General features: G+C 41.0%; 1 protein-coding gene and 1 long non-coding RNA gene across 3 annotated transcripts; both read right to left on the minus strand.

Annotated features, from left to right (window-relative positions):
- Positions 1-506: 506 nt before the first annotated feature.
- Positions 507-4,761, minus strand: LOC129347314 (uncharacterized). 2 transcript variants are annotated; one of them, XR_008599347.1, is made up of 4 exons: positions 3,985-4,761; positions 2,982-3,082; positions 2,110-2,251; positions 507-1,121 (listed from the first exon to the last, which is right to left on the minus strand). It is a non-coding gene; the product is annotated as an uncharacterized LOC129347314 (long non-coding RNA). The 2 variants fall into 2 exon arrangements; XR_008599354.1 differs by lacking the exon at positions 2,110-2,251.
- A 2,053-nt stretch (positions 4,762-6,814) lies between these two features.
- Positions 6,815-21,655, minus strand: gas6 (growth arrest-specific 6). Its single transcript, XM_023299209.3, has 15 exons — positions 21,164-21,655; positions 20,768-20,928; positions 18,463-18,487; positions 18,291-18,353; positions 15,637-15,759; positions 14,494-14,613; positions 13,592-13,714; positions 12,346-12,467; positions 11,791-11,909; positions 11,244-11,433; positions 10,995-11,159; positions 10,725-10,893; positions 10,372-10,511; positions 10,088-10,289; positions 6,815-8,896 (listed from the first exon to the last, which is right to left on the minus strand). Exons 1-15 carry the CDS (start codon positions 21,234-21,236, stop codon positions 8,745-8,747), a joined length of 1,947 nt encoding a protein of 648 aa, XP_023154977.1. The 5' UTR covers positions 21,237-21,655; the 3' UTR covers positions 6,815-8,744.

Raw genomic sequence — 21,655 nt, forward strand, 5'->3', positions numbered from 1 at the left:
TAAATCATATTTTAGTGCAGAGTCATAAACTTTAATCAGCTAAACTTGCATAATAAATATCACTGTACAATCTTAACCTGAACATTCATATTTTTGTGGTAAATTTACATAAATCATGATATTCTAGAGTCTTAACTGGAATATTTCTAACATTAATCTTTTTGTATTATGCTGATAAACAACAATAACCTGACTTTCAGATAATATTTATTGTCTGTGATTGTGAGACTAAATTCCTCCACATTCTGGAACTGGACTGCATTTCCCAAAATGGAATCATGGACAGAATTTAACACTCATGTATCCATGGCAACGCTAACGTTTCTGCTTCTTGACAAAGTTCACAACACAAGTAAAGATTTTAATGTAAAACTTCAGGGATGACTGCTGACCATAAGTATTGTGATCAATACTTCATGATCAATATCAGGACAGATGTTACAACTCCAGCTGTTGCATTAGACTGCAGTTATTCACAGAGAAATTAAAACATCACATTCCTCATGAAAACTAGATGGGACTTTTATTAAATAAAGTGTTGGTGAATAAACATTGTAAAAAGTGCAAAGCAGCTCCATTAAATCAGGAGATGTGAGACTTCCACAGCATGGATCACCATCTGCTGTGTTGATTCATAGCTGAATGTCAGAATGAACTGAGATAGAAAAGCTGCTTTGAGCTGCAACATTACGGTCTGACAATCCAACACCATCACAGTTTTCATCTGGTTGTTTTGCTCTAACATGCTGTGAAGTTCAGTTTTTACCTGAATCAATACAGAGATTCTATTTCCAGCCAACACTGGAATAAAAATTAGAATGTTATGAGGTTATTAATGAGGTTATTAATGCAACTAAATCCTTTCAGATGGAAGGATTTACTTCTAAGTTCTAATTCAAGTTTCAGTTGGAGCACATTGCATTCACAAAGAAAAACAGCGATACCTTCATAGCAACATTTAATAAACCTAAAGCTTCCCTGTTTGGCTCATTGGTGGAGTTTGTTACTGAGCATCTGAACCTTAAATCCAGTGAGACGACCATCTTCAGTCGAGGCCAGTCAGAGAACTTCAAGACCTTCCATCAGCTGGACCAGATGTGGCATCATCTCCCTCTGAACATCTGGATGACAGGAGAAAAGACAGAAATCAAACACAGATCACAGAAATACAATTTATTCACTTTCATCATTTTATAAAAGTAGCATGAACTTTATTAAAACTTAACAATATCAGTAATGGAAGTAAATGTTTTTATCTCGTGTTGAAGCTAAATTTAAAGTCAATTTTAATGACAGTTTATCCTGAGAGGAGTGAGAATGGAGCTTTTCTTTCCTTTTTAGAACATGCCCTCAAAATATTCTGTTTATTATTGGCTTTAGAAGCATTTTTCTTTACTTATTTATTTTTAGATACCTCAGACTGATACACTTTGCTGGTTTGCAGATAATTTCATGTACAATGAAAATAAAGATCTTCTATTATAACATATTTTGCTAAAACAAGAACTGCAAACCTTCTCAACCATCTCTCAGTCTGTAAAATTCCAACTGCAACAATGAATTATCTGATGTAGTTATTATTATAATCTTTACTGAACCAGCCCTGGAATTAATAAAAATCTGTTGTTGGATATGATTTTCTCTGATGGGACCACTATGGAAGCTGTAGTAATTGTTAACTATCCTTTGAAGGGAAAGATTAGGTCTTCTTCAGGTGGATTAAAAAAATGCTCTCCCTTTAAAAAAAAAAAAAAAAACTGCATCCAATAAAGTAAATCTCTTCTGCACTGCACACATACTACACTTTTGTATAACTCTGGATGTCAGAGTAAAGGCAGACAGATCCACCAATCAGCCACAACATTCTGACCACTGACAGCTGAAGAGAACAACATCCATCATCTTGTTCTAATGCAACGTTCTGCTGGGAAACCTTGATGTTCGTGTGGATGTTTGACATGTACCACCACCTAAACACTGCAGGACAAACAACCCCCTAGTCTCCATGGCAACAGCAGTCCTTGATGCCAGCTGCCTCCCTCAGCAGGACAAACTTAAACTGCTACTACAGGAGTGGTCTGAGGAACACGACAGAGCTAAGCTGTTCACCTGGGTTCCACACTCCCCACATCCACATCTGATTGAGCATCTGTGGGATGGTCCAGGATCAGCCTGGTCTAGGTAGGACCCACCCTGCAACCCACAGGATCCACAGAATCCACAGGACATCCCCAGAGGTTCTGATGAACCACTGGGTCAGAGGAGTTTTAGCAGCATAAAGGGACCAACACAGTATTAGTCAGGTGGTCATAATGTTATACTGTTATATTGTCATGCTGATTATATGATCAGTAAATGTTACCATCAATTATAACATCCACATTGATCAGGGAAAAACAAACCAACTATCAGTTCATTCAGAAACTGTGGGGTTAAACCTAAAAACACAGACCTCAACAGCAGTTTGTTTCAAAGCAGAACACCAGCTGGTTTTCACTAAAGAAGCTTTCAGAGCAACAATTAAATGACAGTTTTGTTCTCATTAAGTTCAGAGTCAGCCAAAATAATGTATACACACATCAGGAAAAGAAAAACTTTTATAAATATTTCATTTGTATAAGACATATACATATAGATACCTCTTTCTAAGTTTGATCAAATCACGATAACTCTGTGTCCTGTTGTACGATGTTTTCCCAACAGATGGCGCTACCCTCATGAATGGAGCATCAACAAGTGACGTCTACAACACAACAGAAATGTCTGGAAGCCAGTGGCCACCACTTTGAGCACCTCTTGTAATTGTAGAGGCCAAAGATAACTTTTATTAATCTGGTGATGTCTGAATAAATTTGGTATTGAAATATTTATGCAAGTTTTTCTTTTCCTGATGTGTGTAAACATTATTTTTGGCTGACTCTGTATAATAGGTTTCTGACAGGTCACCAGGCAACATCTTTTTATAATAATGACAAACATACCTGCATTCTACAGGAGTGATTTTCCTCATGTGCAGGTAAAGATGTGTGAGGAGCTTAGAGATGACAGGAGCAGGAGTCATCCTCACTAATTCAGCTTCCACCTAGAAACAGAAAGACCACAAACAAACACACTGATATACTCTCAAACGTTCAACCTCACAGCCTCAAAATATCTGTTTAGGAAGTGTTGTGTTTCTAAATTCTGCTGAAAGCATTGACAGACATTCTCTTACAAGGTTGTGTAAAAAGCAGCCTGTCCTCTGAGCTACTGAGAAATCTTCCTGAACAAAGTTTCTATGTGTAAATCGGCTCAACAAAAACTAAAGCCTCAGTCAGAGATAACAGGTATCGCAAATTATAAACAACTTTCTTTGTTAACTCAGACTTTCTGCTTCAACCTCACATAAAAAGAGGAGTTTAACTCGTCAGGTGACTGAAAATGAACGGCTTGTGCAGTTCTAGATCCAAAAGTAGGATGTTTCAACTCATGTTTTACTACAAATACATACAGTAATAAATAAATACAATGGCTGGTTGTTATTTTATTCACTATTAATGTCATTTTATATACTGGATTGAACTTGAGCAGTGGACGAGAGAAGGAATTTAATGAAATTATGGAGATTCAGAGAGGTAATGTTGTGCAATGTTAAGTTAAGCGTGGTATAATTCAAACCAGCTGAATGTTAAACTTCAGTGCAGCTCAACGGGTTTCAGTTAACCTTAAAGTAAAATAACTTTTTTAAGAGCTAAAATACGCAGCAGAGAAATACAGGTTGAGAAGGTCATTCTAATAATGAGGACAGCTGTGGCAGCAACTAACGCAGGTGTTCAGCGGTAAGTTAGCCACCTGTGTTAATTAGCCCGCTAGCTAACTTAGCCGCTTAGCTAGCTAACGCGTCCGGACCAACTGCTCAAACACGACAAAACACAACTCTTCACAAGTCGCTGACTTAACGTACAACAAAATAACGCTACAGGTTAGAAGTATTTATCTTCTTACCGTGTTTTACTCCAAAAACAAGGTCAACAGCAGCCAGAGATGCTACCAGACATGCCAACCATAGACATAAATAGACTAGATACGCTAGCGCGCTGTCTTCTATATTATCTATGGTCTGACCAACCACTGCTCTCTGCCTCTCAGTCAGTCTGACCAATCGCTGCTCTCTGGCTCCGCCCTCTGAGAATCTTGTTGTCGTTTGGCTCCACACTTGCTGATGACCACTTCCGGTCTCAAAAAATGAAAAAACGGACCTTTTTTCGTTTCTGTCTCTTACTGATTTTACTTTCTTGTTATTCTAAATATAAAACGAAAATGAATGCATTTAAAAAAAAAAATCGTATATCCCTTTTCGATCATGAAAAGGAAAAACGCCTTGTATTTCAATTTTAATTTTTGTATTTTAAAACGAAAATCAAATAACCACTCGTTTTTTGTTTTTCAATACCCGTTTCAGAACGGAAAATCCAATTACCAGATCCATACACGGACCCACCACACACACCTTTGACACACTTCCACACATTAGTTGAGGAGCCGCGAAAACCTGGTCGCGCCAAACTATTTTACATCTGGAGCGAAGCTCTCCAGCAAACTACAGCGTCGGATGAAGAGTCCAGCCACTGGTCTGGCCCGGATTCTGCCACCAGCGCGGATGAAGCCGATCTTATCGAAGGATTTGATCATTCCAGTGACATGTAAGTCTGTATTCATTAGAAGTTGTTTGTTTTCAGTTGGAGAAAAGTAAAGAAAGCATAATATACATGTAACGCCGCCGAAAGCATTCCGCGCAAAATACGCATTATTTTTACGTCATGTGCTGCGCACAGCTAACGTACCACGTAACTTTTTCTGTGTGCAGCGTTTACAATGTTGGGAAGGAGGAGGAGGAGGAAGAGGAGAGAATGGAGGTCTCCTGCTGTCCTGGTACCCCAGCGAGAGGTAGAGGGACAGACCGTCCTCCAGCCAGGAGACGCTGCAGCAGCCGCTCCACCAGCGAGCGCTCCGGGCCAGAGGCGCTCCCTACAGCTGGCTGGAAAACTGAGAAGGAACCTGACAACTTACCTTCTCTGCCACATTTCCTGCCGAAAAGGAGGCCAGGTGTCCAGCCACCTCTGTCAGAATATGTGGACAGCCCTTCTCCATCAGACCTGTCCAAGTACTTGGACCAGGAGACCATCAAAATACTGTTTCTGATTCAACTCAGTAAAAACGATTTTCTTTTATTTTCAAATGCACTTTTTATGGTCTGACCATGGTTTTGTACATAAAATATGTGTGTTCATAAGTATCTGGCACACTTAGAAATTTGATTGCACTATTGTAAATAATTTGTTTTGATGTTGATGTTGTCTCTTTGCAAATTTTGCAGTTTTGTTTATTTTCGTTTTTTTTTACAGGTTACAAAATTGACCATACCTCAAAAAGCTAATTATGTACAGACTCCAAATAAATTTCCTGTGGTTCCAAAGGATATTGTGCAACTTTTTTACATTTACAAATTTGAGGGATACAGCTATGCAATTTCTGTATTTTGAAATATATGTGAAAAAAACAAAAACGATTTTCATTTTTTTAAGGTTTATTGCACTTTTAAGCAATTTTTTGTAGTAGTTAAGACATAAGTCAATACATGTTATTAAAATTTGGGATATCATGGTTATTTTGATGTAAAGCAAATAAAAATACTCCAAAAAATGGCAATACTCCAAAAAAATGGTACTACAGCATGTAAAAATGTAAACAATATGTCCTGGACTTGCACAATGCTGGGTCTTAAAGGGTTAAAGGTCAATGTTTTCCATTGGATGAGAAGACACATTTCAACAACAGCCAATGAGATAATTACGTTTTCAGTAAAGACATAACATGAATTTACCTGGGTATACCAAATATTACAGTTAAAACCGTCCAGAATTTTAGAAATTGCTATTTTACCTGACTAAATGAAATCGTAAGGTGAAAACAGTACTAGTAACTGAGGAATTTGCATGACTAATATAAAATTAAAGCTGAAGCGCTACAAACTAGACAAAAAAAAGCTCAACAAATCCAGAGATTTCCCATGATTAGGCATATTTGTGACTGCAGCCATCTGCCCGGTCGAGTTGCTTATTGTAGCAGATGTTTGCGATTTTAAAGCATGCCCTGCTGTATAACCTTTAAACCTGACCGCACGACTTTGCCCTGCCTATGCTGCTGTTTATCTCCTTATTGAAACTTGAGGCCACATTGTCAGTTTAGCAGATGTTAAATAGGACGAATGATTTAGCTCTTTAGAAACTGAGCACAGATTTTCATTTTAAAGTCAAGATTTGCTGTCTAACTTTGTCACCATATGTTTATCAAACCTTGACAATATTCATTGTTGACATTTCAGCACAATATTCTATCTTTATTTGTCTATAGAGGACTTTTATTGTTAATGATGGATTCAGCAGTTCCCATCCTGGATTCAAGCATGAGAAACATGAATAATTAATGTAGTTCACGGTTGAAAATACTACCTTTGAGCATCAGCCTCACTGTCTTTTACTCACACTCTTCACTGCTGATAGAAACTGAGCTTCACCCGCTGCTGTTAGTTCATTTTAAAAGCACTCAACAGGTAACTACGGGTATTATTATTTTCATGGTTGCTCTTCAGTAATATTTCTAACATAATACCAGTAATGTAATCAATACAACACATTTGTCATCACCACCTTTAACACATGCTGCCAAATCAACCACAACTGAACTCTTAACAATTACAATTTCAAATTCAGCAGAAAGAAAGTGAGGTGAGACCCAAAAATCCGATCTTGAACAGAACCACACGGCATACACGTTTTTTTTGAAAATACATTTTTACTCTATGATGTTCATACAGCTGCTTTTATTTTTAAATAGGATTTTTCACTGTTGAGGGAAGTAAAAACTCAAAAGGCAGACTTCTCTCAGCATCGTACACATACTGGCAGTTAAAAGTGGAAAATAAAAACTAAGGAGAAGTTCAAGATACAACACATATGATAAAAAAAAAACAGGTCAAGCTCTATATTCTGGCATTCATTCATCAGAGAACTATAAAATGATACATTACAAAGGGAAGTAAAATAACATTGGAGCCCTTTTGGCATTCTCAATCACAATGCTCCTCTGACATTCTTTGCTTTTTTATTGTGTTTTTCGATTTGCTCAGCACCTATAAAATTAGTCCCTAAAGATTGATGCTACTTTGATCCCTGGCTATTGCTCTGTCGAGTCTCCCCATTCCCATTTTAAGAAATGAATCACACAGCAAACTTTGTTTTTCAAGAAGTTGAGAGATTTTTCCTTTAACTTTGGATCAACTTAAATGTGCAGAAAACCCCCAAGGAGGTTAAGGTTAAGGGACTACATAAGGTAGTGTTTGCTTTCTGTCTTTTATAAAGCATTGTACAGTCACATTATTTACATATTCAGTATATTACAGCGCACTCTTTTATATTCTCAGTAGCTTGTGTGGTGCGATCGATGCAGTGCTCGCTCTCCTTCGTGGAGAGGGCCCCTTCCTGTCTCCCTGTGCTTCTGTGGCTAATCTGTTGTCCTAATGTTGGTATATGGCAGGTATTAACTGTGGCTGGGTGCTTCTGAGGGAATGAAGGGGCCTTTTTGTGACACAGTTGGTGACTTAAGATTGAGAAGAGCGTCTCTTTAAAAGTATCTCTGCAACACTCTGAAAAGCACTGGTGGGAATGCATAGTGCATTCACTGCGATGACGTTCAAGATTTCACTGGGAGAAGAGTTAGTTTTGTTTGTCGGGTTGTTACAGTACTGCACCTTAGCGAAATGATTCACCTGTCTGGAGGGAAGCTGTTGATAAGTTTGGGTTAGTTGTTCTTTTGTAGGCACACGGTTGATTTTTAAGGCTGCAGGCAGACATGGAGTGCTGGAGAGGAAATCGAGAAAATGGCTTTATGGTGCAGTCCATTTCTACCTGCAACGATGTGCAAGGTTTTCTACAGAACACAAAGTTGTGCCTAATAACACGCCTCCAGAAGAGGAGGGAGTTCAGCTTTTCAGGGGCAAATAAGATTTATTAGTCTTCAATCAACCCCCAAGATATTCTGCACCAAACACTCATGGAGATCAGAGCACCTGTTCACCTTTTCTCTGAGTAGGGCAGCTGATGTACGACTATTTATCTGGTCCCCTTTTGTGTCATTTCATTGGACTTAACATAAGCACTTGATTACTTCAAGCTTTGTGAATCTTAGGTGAACTGAATGTAAGCAACATGACCACAAGGTAGTCAGTCTGCCTACAGAGTTCCAGTCAGATCTGCATTTAAGCACAGGATGCCAGGCATAGTAGGCTGACCCAAGACCAAGCGTTTAGCACTGATCCGGATAAGGCCCGGTGTGTTCTGGTGGGCTTACAAGGCTGTGATACATGGGCAGTTTTTCAGGCAATGTTGTGCAGCATTTAATCCCATATACAGTGGATGTTGCTCATTGGCTGACTAACTTACTGAGTCATAATACTGAGAATACTGTGAAAATTACTGCCAGTGCCACAAGGCAGCAGCATCATCACAGTATGAGGACAGGGGAGCGGTCAGTGGCTAAGGCTCCAGCTGCACCATGTTACCTGGTCCATTTTTATTCTCTTTTTTTTGTTTGTTACATTCCAATCTAAAACATCTAACTGCTAGTCAGAGCTTTTACAAATTTATTGGATCCCCATTGCCTCAACAAACTGCTTATGGATCGGTTTCGGCAGACTCGAGCGCTGGTCACTGGTGGGAGTCCAGCAGGGGGCAGGAGTGTGACCGGATGTCGTTGTGCTTGTGGATGGCCTGGTCCAGGTCCAGAGGCCGTCCATTTACACTGACCTCCATACAGCCGCTGTAGGAGGCCGACACCAGCGTGGACACCAGGGAAACATCTGAGGGGAGAAATGACAACACGTGAGTCAGCAAACAAGATAGACTGTGGAGGTGTCCTAACTCTGACCTGATGTTCAGTTCAAAAACAGTATTATTCATTGTGTGTTTCATCTGTCAGACTCAGCAAACATCACTGAACTATCTAGAGGCACAAAATCCTTATTATTCTGAAACGGTTCCTATCTTGGATCCAGTATTATTCACAAAGTACAGACATTTACAAGAAACAACCAGACACAATGAGACACATACATGTTAGTAATGATTATTCATTCACCAAATAAGATAACATTTAGTTGACCAGAATGTTTTGCAGGCTGTACAAGACAGTCAGACATATAACAAAGGACCCTGTGCTTGAAACGGCTGGAAAAATTGTTCAGCATCTTTTATTAGGACAACTGAATACCTAAAGGCTTGTGAGGCTTTGCAATAATAATATGCACATACATAAAATCACTTTTATCTCCTTTTATCTATTTTCTAGAGTCATACAATCTGACCAGGAATACATTTTTGGAGGTAGAAATGTGATAAGAATATAAAGGTTTATTCAACTAACATGAGTTTTTACAAAAGTGCATGTCATGTACGAAAGATATCATTTTTCTGGTTTCTCTATTTTTTAATTGCCAAAGCTGGATCGTTCCATTTAGAAGTGCGATTCATCCATCCATTATCTATACACTGCTTAATCCTCATTTTCAAACCTATGGACAATTTAGAGTTACCAATTAATGAGCTGTTTTTGGACTGTGGGAGGAAGCCAGAGTACCCGGAGAAAACCCACACATGCACAGTGAGAACATGCAAATTCCATGCAGAAAGATCATATGCCCAGCTGGGATGCGAACCGGGAATCTTCTAGCTGCAAGGCGACAGAGCTAACCACTGAGTCACCGTGCAGCTAGAGGTGAGATGATTAGTGACATTTTGATAGTTATTTAATCTGAGTAATTTTCTGAGAAAATTAGTCAGTAATGAAACCAATTATAGCATTTATAATAGTAATTATAGTACAATTTTAGCAGTGACTTCAGATGGCTCTACTGGCCGAAAAAGTATGAAAGAGCTCCTCAGTACCTTCAGATAATTTAAGACACTGGTTTATTTCCTATAAGGTATATTTCCTGTGTACTGTGCATGAATTTCATCCTGCAAAATGTCAATATAACAGAACTTATCCTCACCAGGGAGGCCTCCTAAGAAGGTGCTGGACTGTGACAGGAGGTCAGTAGGAACTTCCGCCTCTTCACTTCGTCCAGCCTGGCCATCGATCAGCAGGAGAGTCTGGTTGCCTGAGATCGTCACCTGGATTTCATGACTCTCACCATCACACAAGGGTGCAGGGGAGCTGGCAATGATGACATCGCCTACAGATACCAGGACAAACTAAAGACACACTGAAGGTCAGTTTTTGTATCAAACCGAAAGTGAGCCACTTAAAGCATATTGTGAAAATGTGGTGACTCACATCTCGCCACTCGTCAGTCGTGGGATGATAGTCGGCCAGAGCAATGGAGAGAGGGACTCTGTCCTGGTGAACCAGTGCAAACAGAACTCCGATAGCAGAAGTTGGACGCAGGGTCAGCTGGATGCTGAGGTTCTGTGTTTCTAAAGTGAGGAGAACAGGAAGAATGAGAACAGCAGGTCATGAACTTCATCTACAAACAAAGATGAGGTAAAAGTTTATGTACAACGATGAGAGCTAACTCACAGTCATCAAAACAAATTCAACACTGACTAACTGCTTCAGGAACCAGCAATTACACTATGTTATATAAGCTGCCAACATGCTATGCAGTACTGATACATGCACATACTGACCATAGCTGATGTTGAAGAGAGCGAAGCCTGTGCCGGGGTAATATGCTCCAGGATCCTCGGTGCTGAAACACTGCATGTTGTCATTGGACCGGATGGTTTCTTGTATAGAGGTGTCTTCACCTGTCAGCCAGCGCCACTCCTTCATACAGCCATCCAGACGGGGGTTCATCTACATAATAAACCAAAAGTAAAGATAATTGAGAAATGTGTAAAGGACATCTACTTTTTACACATATTCAAGAAAATACACAAGCACATACAAACAAACACCTGATTGACGAGGCCGTCCTCTCTGAAGGGGACTCCTCCCACCGTGAGGTTGAGTTCGTGCATTCCCTTCTTCAGTGTAAACAGATCACCGTTCACTGCAATCTTCATGACAGCCTCCCTGTCGATCTTAATCACCAGACTCCTCCCCTGCTCCTCCACCGAGATCTGAGATGAAAACGAGACATTTAGGAAGCGTTTAAAAAGCAATGTATTAGTGCTCATGAAGAGCCCTGACATAAACTTCCCAACCTTTCTCCATTGGCCATCATTGACGATCGGCCCGCTGCTGGTGACCCGGCTCACTGCACCGTATTTCAGCTGCAGCTCCAGCTTCCCATGGTGCATTGCCAGCACGATCCAGGAGCTGTTTAAGTGACCTCCGGCAAAGAAGATCACCCCCTCGCGATCGTACGTACGGAAGTCAAACTCTGCTGAAAAGCTAGGGAGTGGGGAGCAGTGATGGAGAGAAATATATGTATTAGTGTTTGAAGAAGTCAGTACAACAAATGGTAAGGTGTGAAATGAAAGCAATAAAGAAAAGGAGGGAGGATACTAGTAGAGAAACAGAACATTCCTTTTAATGAACAGTTTCATTTTTATTATAGTGGGCGGCATTTTCATCTCACTGGTATCACTTAAACACACCTATGAAACACAAATATATAAACAAGAATGATTAAACCCTGAAGCTTCAAAAATGCTTGGTCACTCGACACCACAGTTGCAAAGTGATGCATGTTTCAGTTGCATTTTCAATGTGAGTGAAAAAGACCGTCAACTGGGAGCGTATTCTCACCCAGTGTGAATCTTGCGACGAAAACGCAGCCTCACCACTGGTACACCGCTGAACATGCGCCCGAGGTAAAGAGAGCGTGAGTTCCTCTTCAGGGATGGCGACATACAGGGAGTGATGGGCTGGGGGAGAAAAGAGACAGAGGAAAACCTGGAGATAACACATGTTGCCACCACATGAGAACCAAACAAGCTGTAACCTGAGTCAAACTGGATTTCTGCAGGGTTCACCAAGTTCCATTTAAGCCTTATTAAGACTTTTTTAATACTGTGGAAAATACAACTTAATACCTGTTTTACAGTACTACCAGCTAGAGTATGACAGAAAACCTGCAGCAATTATTAGATGACTTAATAAAATATAATGCAAATAAAATAATAAAGATTAAATTGCATGTGTTTTTTTCATGTAACGAAAACAAATTTCAAGGTTTTTTTGGGGGGGAGGGATTTTTGAGTCCTACATCTAAACACCTAGAATGTAACTTTCAACTCACATCTAACAACAAAGGCGAGATTTGAAATGGCTGGTTAATATGCAACACTTGATGTATTTCACCTTACAGCTCCTGAGGTCCTGCCCCAGCTTCATGCCCTGACGACCATCACAGAAGCAACGGAAACTCCCCGGAGTGTTCAAACACTCCTCCGCACACACACCTGCCTCACACTCATCCACATCTGACGGGTGATGGAGCAGGTCAGAGGAATTAAAGAGAAAGAGAAGGCAAAATGATAACAGGGCCATAAAGGATTACAGAGTCGCAGACAGTTCATAAAGTTATTAAAGTCACATCAGTGGGGGAATATTAGTCAAAACATGAACTTTCAAGTATCACAAAAAAAAACCCCGACAGTTCCACAAGACCGCACGTCTTTCCTGTCAACATATTGGGGAATGCAAACAACACTTGAGTCGAGTGGTCGTTGACGCTGACTGGGTCCTATCTCCCTGCTGGACATATAACCTTACAAGGCCATGAGAATATTGGCTATAATGAGCATTAATTCTCTGAGGAGGGACACTGAGGTTAAGAAAAGTCTGGTTTCCACTGCAGAGCAAAACATGGCACACAGATGACTAATGGCTATGTTGTAAGCCTGAAACTCTTTTCCATGTTGTTGCCAACACATCTAATGTTGTGGTTATTTTATCTTATTGTTTTATCTTATTAAATACCAAGACAGCTATGTTTTTATGTTAGGCGGTTTTGTTATCACCTCTTTGTGCTTGTTTTGGGGAAACCATGAGCCAAAACGTCTTTGACATGCAGTATCTAAGATTATACTTTATATCTTGAGCTCTTGATCCCAGTAATTTAGCTTCAAGGGTACCTGGAAGTGGTTTTTTTTGCGATTTTACAGATGTTTTGAGATCACCGCATGGACAAATCCTGACCGGATGTACTTGAGATAACTGAAACAAACACTTCTCCATCCTATGACCTCAGCATATCTTTTACTGAATTCCAACCACTCCATTTTAGCTTTAATCCACCTATTTTGTCATATTTAGAGTGGTAAATCCTTTTGGCAATAACATTATATACCAAGCAAAGGTATGTCTGTGTTTTTTGCTTCTGGAATGAACTTTTCCTGAATAGGACAACAGTGGACGGTGACCTGTTACCTACTTGTACAGAATTTCTCCAAGTGTCTTTGCATTCCTTTCTTGACCCCAGAACGCAGCTGCATCAAGTCCTGCTGAGGCTGAAGCTGCTCCTCAGTCAGTACTCATGAAACTATGTGTCTCTGTCTTTCTTAATTGTGTGTCTGTGTTATTGTGTGTGGATGTACGCACTTACCAACACAGCTCTTGGTTTCGTTGTCGTAGACATAGCCGACATCACACAAGCAATCATAGCTGGCCTCCTTGTTTTCACATCGTGCTGTTCCGCACACACCTGGGTCCTCACACTCGTCCACATCTGAAAGGTACAAACTCTGTTCAGCTGCGCGGGCGGATGAAATTCACCAAAACTAAGAAATCAACTCCTGTGCTGGAAAGAAAAAAACATCTCAAGGAGATTAAGTGTCTCCTTGCTCCTTTGTGTCTGAAAAATGTAAAAAAAAGAAAAAAAAAACACACACATTAGACATCTAAACTGGGTTATTTTGAGGAATGGGAAATAAAAACCAGCCTGTTATATTCTGGTCCTGTTTGGTTGTCAACTTGAATAAAAACAATAAAAATTAATATTACACTTCCTGCAAAGCAATGATAGAACTATATAAATAGACTGATTGTTCCACATACAGGGTACAAACAGTATATGTTTGTTCCAGGACTTCACCAAAACTACATCCCAGTTTCATGGAAATAAATATTTACACTGAAGACATTTTCTGGAGGGACTAAATCAGATGGAAATTTCAAAATGTCTCTATGATGAAACCTACTGCACAACAGGAAATGGGTTCCAAGAAAGGTTTGTTGGTACAACAGCAGCTTGTAATGCTGGGGATGTTTTTGTCTAATTTATTAACTAAGCTAATAGACTTAGAAAATAAATTATTTCAGAACAGAACAACACGTCCATTAATAGAAATTAACTACAAATATTTACATATTAATTGGACAAATAATGACAATTTTCACAGTTTGAGGTGGATTCGAAAAACAGACAAAAACAAAGTGTTATTCGCAGCTGCAGTAGTGACATGATTCCAGTTGTTAGATTAAGTGCATCTGTGGTTTGCCGCTTACCATTACACATGTGGCGTCCTACCAACATGTAGCCTTGGTGACAGGAGCAGCGGTAACTACCCATGGTGTTGTTGCACTCATGGTCACACCCTCCATTTCGCTTGCTGCACTCGTCGACATCTGCAAACAGGAGAGTAGCACAGTCAAAATGAATGCAGGAAAAACATCGTCATGGGCTGCGTCCAGCATTAGGCTGTTGGGCTTGTGCTGAGTTTTCTTGTATTAATTCAAGATCGCGTTGCGCATTTTTGTAACTGCTAGTAGAAGTAAAGTAAAATTTTTAGAATCTGAAGAGCGGCGCACAGCGAGAACTTGTCATTGGACACAATTCGCTCACTGAAACATCTTATGAATTTGTACTTTGTCAAACGCCTTGCAACTAACCGCCACGTTATGCCACTGTGGCTGAGTGTTGCAGCTGAGTGTTTAGGAGGAGTGCGGTCGTCAAGTGGAAAAGGCTCAGTCCGAGTCAAACTGAATCTGTTTTGGTTTCCTCTCGCAGTAAGGTGGCAGGATGAGTCACAGTGGAAATGTGTGGAATGGAGGCTGTGCCATAAATCAGAGAAACATGTTCCCCTCTCCCTCAAATGTAACCTCTGTGTTTTTCAGTTTGTGCTTATGCACTTAATATTTGCAACATTTCCCTTTTCACGGTTTACAGAGAAACTTTCCCTCATATCTATACACAGTAACTTGCTTTGACCTTGCAGAGACATGGGTTCCTGTTGTGCACTCTGTGACTGCAGTTCCCATACATGCAGTTCATATTGACTTGACACACCATTCACACATCATTAATACCAGCAGCAGCAACAGGATATTAAAGATGCATGCTATCAGTAACAGTTACAAGTGGAAAATGAAACAGAAACACTAGAGACTGAGTTTTGCAAGGTCCAATTATTTAACGCACCACTGAGATATATATAACAGTGTTGTTTAGGGCCTAAATGACTGATGGAACTAGTGTAAACAAAGATCATTCTCATGGGACAGGGTAGGCTGTCACAATCAAGGTCACAGTGATGACACCTATGCAGAGATGCTGAGTATGACACTGAATGACAGGGCAAAAATTCAACCTCTGCTGAGCACACAGTGTCCAAATACATATTCTCTCTCTTTCTGTCGTGATGACATTACCTTTCTCACATCTGGCTCCAGTCCAACCTGTGAAACAGTGACAGAGGAAGTCGCCCTTTTTGTCCTCGCAGCGCACCGTACCTCTGGCATTACAGGGAGAAGGAGAGCACTGGTCTGGGATATCTTAAAGTGTGAGAAAGACAAAGACAGACAGAGTATTCAGTGTTATTACTGCTCTCAAACTAAGTCTGCACAAATCGGATGCATACGGTGACTGCAACCGTATGCCACAGCAGACACAGGAAGGGCATCTCTCATGTTCTGCACATCAGGAGTTCAATATAAATAGCCTAATGCTGGCTGAGCTCTCCTTCCGGAGATGTCCTAATTCGGTCCATCCCAACGTACCTGTCCCCCTAGTTCTCACGAGACATGATCAAACGGATATTCGACTGAATAAACTTTTCAATTACTGTTTGTTTCATCCCTCTATTGAATATTTTCACTTGAGCCCTTCCTTTCACTCCAAGCTTGTGTAACAGTGTGTAAATCTTTTCTCTCCCCATATGGTTTCCTTTTCCTAGCAGTGAAGTCTGAGTGCTCAACAAGTCTGGGCATGTTAGCTGGAGTTCAGAGAGAGACAGAAAAGGACAGTGCCTGGAGAAAATGAGAGAAGCAAGAGAGAGATGAGTTCACATATGAAATACAAAGGCACGACTTTCAACTCAGGGCATTTCTGACAAAACTACTTACTAATACTGCACCATACTTTCAACTGTGAATATACTGTGTTATTTTTGTGATTGCAATTTATATACGCAGCTTTACATAATATTTAGGAGGTTGGACATATTTCCATGAACAGCAGACTCGCTGTAAACGAACCATGGGTGCTTGATGCAGTAGCAATCAGGACTAATTACAAGCCCCAGATGTGTAAAGCTACTTTTATTTTCAGTTGTAAGTGCCTGCAGATGCTCACAAAAAGCAAATGCATGCTGAACAAAGATTTAGAAAGGGAGAAAGATGCTGAATCTAAACAATCAGTTGAGAATTTAAGGAAAATTGTCAGATCATTAAATAAATGCATGGCTTCCAGCGAAGACGTGAGGCCAGTAATTCATCATTCCTGAGTCATTGTAAGCGCCAGTACTACAAACATTCAAGCTGCAGCATTTGGTTAAAGACGCTGTAATGTAGAAGACATCTTTGTATTAATTAACTTAGTTAAAAGCTGTAGTGTTGTGTATATGAGCACTAACAGGGTTAGCTGAATCAATTACTAGTCAATTCTGAATTAATCGAGATGTCATCTAACTTTGTGCATTTGTAAAAAAAAAAACAAAAAAACATCTTTTATCAGAATGATAACGCTGAACTATTTTACCAAAATAACATTTAATTAAGTACATTTATTTCATTTGGGTTGAAATATGTAGCATTTATCTACATTAGCAACCTTCGGGACAAATAGAAATGATGACAGTTTTTAGCAACAAGCATCAAAAATAAATCTTCCCTCCCCAAAGAGCGTAGACCTTAAATAAATCCAAACTTAAGTCTCCTGGTTATTGATACATTGCCATCTACTAGCAAGCAAGAGCCTCACTTTTTTCTTTGCTGAAGATTTCAGCCACCTCTCAACAGCAAGTTAAAATTGTGCTGTCCCACCCTACAACATTTACAGGAGCGGGAACAACCCACGTGAGATACAGCATTTGCTGGAAAACAGGATAAAGTGTTTTCACTTGTCTGTATTTATCGATATTTCTTCAGGGCAATTCACAAAACACTAGAAACTGCTGACCAAGGGAATAAAATCAGAGAATTAACAGTGTCTGCTGGGCATTCAATCAAATTAGCTTTTGGTATATCTTTCCATAATATGCTGTATTTGTACCATCCTGTGTCTGTAATATTCCATAAATGGAATTAGTGGTAACCAATGATCTGCTCTGATACTGGCATATACCACCCATGGCTAGACTGCACTGAGACCGGAGACAGATGGGCCAGATACAGAGAGATAAAGAGAGGAGTGGTGAGGATGAGATGCTGTGCTGACAGTTGGTGGGGAAAAAAAGCGCTGCCGTATCTTTAAGAGGCACGATGCTGCATCTGAGTCATGGAAACCCTCCGGAGAGATCCCTCAGCCAATAGCAGTGAAGCCGGGTCGGCCCTGCTTCCCTGTATCCTGATGCAGCAGAAATCCTCCTCTGCTCCCTTCACGTCAGACCGACTCTTTTCACGTCACTCCGCCGCTCAGCCAACTCACGAAGGAGCTGGTGCAGTCAGCCAGAGCGAGCGAGTGTGTGACGACTGAGGGGTGTGTCACTCGCTTACCAATGTGCAGCATCACCGTGGCGAAGTGCTGCAGTGTTACTCATAGACACCTGAGCTCACGCACACATGGCACACTACACTTTAAAGTCGCAGATTCCGTTAGGTATGTGTGCTGCAAAAACTGACCCGGAGGTGTTTAAGAAATTCCTGTTACTTAAAGAGAGCCTGGGAGGGATGCAGAGCAGTGATACTGCAGTGCAGCACAACCCTGCAACAGAGCTAAGTGCCTGTCTCTGAATGTAGTAATGCTTGTACAGTGAAAGGATATACAGAAAGGAAGGATAAGGAAAGAGAGATTGTGAAAAAAGGAGGATTCAGTCCAACAATCAAAGCCCAAAGTAGCGTCAATAGACAGAAGAGATAAAACTTACTGTGGACACAAGTGACCAGATCCTGTTTTTTCTTCTCAGAATCTCCAAATGACTCCACACAGGCTAGGCAGAAGCAAAAATGAAATTAAAACAAGGATCTGACAAACATATAATCAGTCAAGTTGGCTGTAGTAAGCAGAGATGAAGGGTTTTAGACAGAATGATAACTTACCTAAATACTTGGGATAGAAGTAGTCCTAAATCAGCAGGAACACATGGAAAAACAGAGAGCATAAATTCACATGGGCGTATAAACAAGACTCTAAACAGGACAAGATAATCTAAATAAATGCTTCAAATTTGTTTGGGGGTTTCCCTTAATACTTGACATAACTGAGGATTTGGTTTCGTTTTATGCCTGGTATCTGCGCTTATCCTCATGTGCAGGAAAATCAATTCACAAACAATCATTAAATGTGGCAGTTGTTCACGTATTTGTGTGTGACAGACTGAGATTAGGATATGATTCCTCTGTAATCTGCACTCCTCTGTCTAATGGGTGCAGCCCTTTGCCAGGGGCTTCCTGCGAATTCTCTGCATTCCTGACAGCAGCAGCATCCCTCCAGCCTGCTGGTTGCAGTACTCCTCCACATTTAGGTCAAAATTTGAGATGCAGCTTCTGAAGGCACACAGGTTTGCTGTGGTGGGTGCCAGATGCAGCAGGCTTGTAAAGTGACAGTAATCACCCAAAAATCTGCTAGGGCTGAGAAAAATTACACAACGTAAAGCCTGATTATAATGCTGATTTATAGTGACAGCACATTTGCTTAAGATGCAGCATGGTCTGAGAACTAGCAAGGCTGTTACTAAACTTGATGTGGACATAATAATTAGTTGTGCCACCTTATTATTGGCTATCTGTCCCTCTGGAAAGGTCACCTCGCAAATTAGAGACGTTGTGTGATCGCGTGTGATGCCAAGGATGATCATGAGTACCCAGGAACACCCAAGTCTCTCTCTCTCTGCAGAGCCAGAGGGCTGCAGCGGAAGAAAATGCAGAGTCAGAGATAGGCCCTTTCTGAATGAATAATGCAGCTAAGAATGAGACTGCAGCTTTGTGTCACGGCACGGTAAGACAACCTCAAGAATACAATTGATATTCTACTGATGCCGTACGTCTAGCTGGTTCAAACGTCACCTGACTTCACCTTTTCCTCTGACCGCAGCTCAACTTGACTTTAATCCTCCTACTGCCAGTCCTCCTCCGTCGTCTCTGCTTGACTAATCTTTCAAGTAATCTCTGAGTCATCGATTGCCTTATTCACGCCTACTCTGCTACAATTCTAATCGTCAGATCTTTTAGAATTATCGTGATAGTTGAAGGGCACAGCATAACCAGGACAATGCTATTAAATACAACCTTCATGTACAGCTGAAACATCTGGATCTGAATCTCTGACTTACAAATCAAACACTCAAGTGTCAAGATACACTTGCTGCTAATCATCCTAACGGGGCTTGGGCATTAGCCTGCACCACTGAAGGCCCGCTATAGCTAATCTTACTCAGAAAGTTTACAATCTCAGCTCAAGTTCCATGTTTTCTGACACATCCAGTTATTTATGCCTCTGGAGCTTGTTTACATATTCAACAGGCTTATGTATTCACATGGATCGAAAGGCTGACCTGCGAATTCATGAAGGCAGAACGGAAAGTAATCTGCAGTGAATGTTGCTAAGCACCCACAGTCTGATGGATTTGTTAAATGTCAAATACGAAAAAGAGGGTGGGAACATGTAAACAGATTAGTGAGGCAATGTGCATGGCTGTGTTGAATGAAACACATTTTGCACCTTATGCTCATGCTTTAAGAGAAAACAGCTGATCTGCTCCCACTGGGGCCAATCAGAAGAGGAGGGGTTTGTTTGCATCATTCACATGTGTTTGTATGTAATGATATATTAGCATGTGCAGGCACAGATGGTGAATGCAGAAATGGAGAAAAGATCTCCAGGTGTTTCCCACATTTGGCAACACTCTAAGCCAAGCAGATCTCAAGTAAATAGGGCCAATTTTTTTTTTTTTTTTTTTTTTAGCAAATTCAAAACACGCAAGTGACTGTGTCTGTTTATGTGTGCATATCAGTTTGAAGGGTGGAACGTTGGGATAGCAGTGCCTTCACTAAAACTGTTTTTCATAAACTAAAGCTTAGTCACGGTGACTCAATGTCTGTCACAGAAGCAAACAAAAGAACAAGAAAACACACCAAGTCCTTGACATGGGAATATTATGTGTGCTGACAGCTATCAGCAGGCTGGACTTATTGGAGCATGAACACCAGCAGCCCAGACAATGAATCATTAATCTGGGGTCACTTTACCGTCATCAATTGGCAGTCGATATGAACATGGTGTAAACAACCAACCATGCATTTGTTAGTTTATAACATTATCAATCTGGTAATGGGTTGTGATTGAGTTTGTGCTACTGCAGCAATCACAAACTTAGTGGTTTTTTGCAGCTTTAAATGCACTCACCGTCTCCGGGTCGTTTTCAAACACTTCTCTGGCCTCCTCTTTGGTGCACCTTTCCTCCACACACTCCCTCTCCAAGTGTCCTTGCTTCGTTTCCTCGAAAACTTGGTTTGCCCTCCTGTGTCTGCTCAGGAACTGGTTCGCCTCTTCAGGAGACAATGAAACTAGAAGGACAAAAAAAAAACCACGCAAAAGTTAATTCACCTACAGGAGAAAGAGAAGGTCAACCGACTCCGGTGTTTTGTCTCAAGAGGGGAAAAAAAGCGGCAAGTGAGTTGCGAAACCTGCCTGTTTTACCGTCAATAGCGTTAATAGCAAAGACATCATCAGCCTCAACTCAAATGTCATGGGGGACTTTAGCGAGCTAGCTAGCCGCTTAGCATGTTACTGTTTACTTACTGCCGTCGGACCAGCGGACGAGCAGCAGGATTAGCACCGATGGAAGAAGGGACTTTGTCGGGGTCAGCCGCATTGTTTCACCGCTGTGTTTGCGCCAAAGCTTGAGAAAACTTTCCCCCCTCCTTGTAGTAGCCTCACCGTCCCACCTCTGTCTCTCTCGTCTCTCCTTCTCTCTCCGGGCTGGTGCGAAACACTGCAGGTATTCAGGTAAACTAGAAACCAGCGACCGTTGGACGTTGACGTGACGCCGCGGAGCGTCGGGAGTTCGAACCGACGTTTGTTTCTCCCGCAGCACCGACCTCGTTCCGCCGCTGCAGGTTCAGCTCGTCCCCATTGCGGTTGTATCTCTCTCTGTGTGTCAGTGTACTTTATCTGTGATGTGTGGAGCCCTCGGTGGACCGGACAGTCTGCGGGAGAAGCGACTTGCACGCCTGTCTCTGCTGCTGCTGGTTCAGGAGGGGGAGTAGCTCTGAGAAGAAGTGCGTCCAGGAG

Source organism: Amphiprion ocellaris, chromosome 1 (assembly GCF_022539595.1).
Source record: "Amphiprion ocellaris isolate individual 3 ecotype Okinawa chromosome 1, ASM2253959v1, whole genome shotgun sequence".
In the NCBI taxonomy this organism is placed as follows: Eukaryota; Metazoa; Chordata; class Actinopteri; family Pomacentridae; genus Amphiprion; species Amphiprion ocellaris.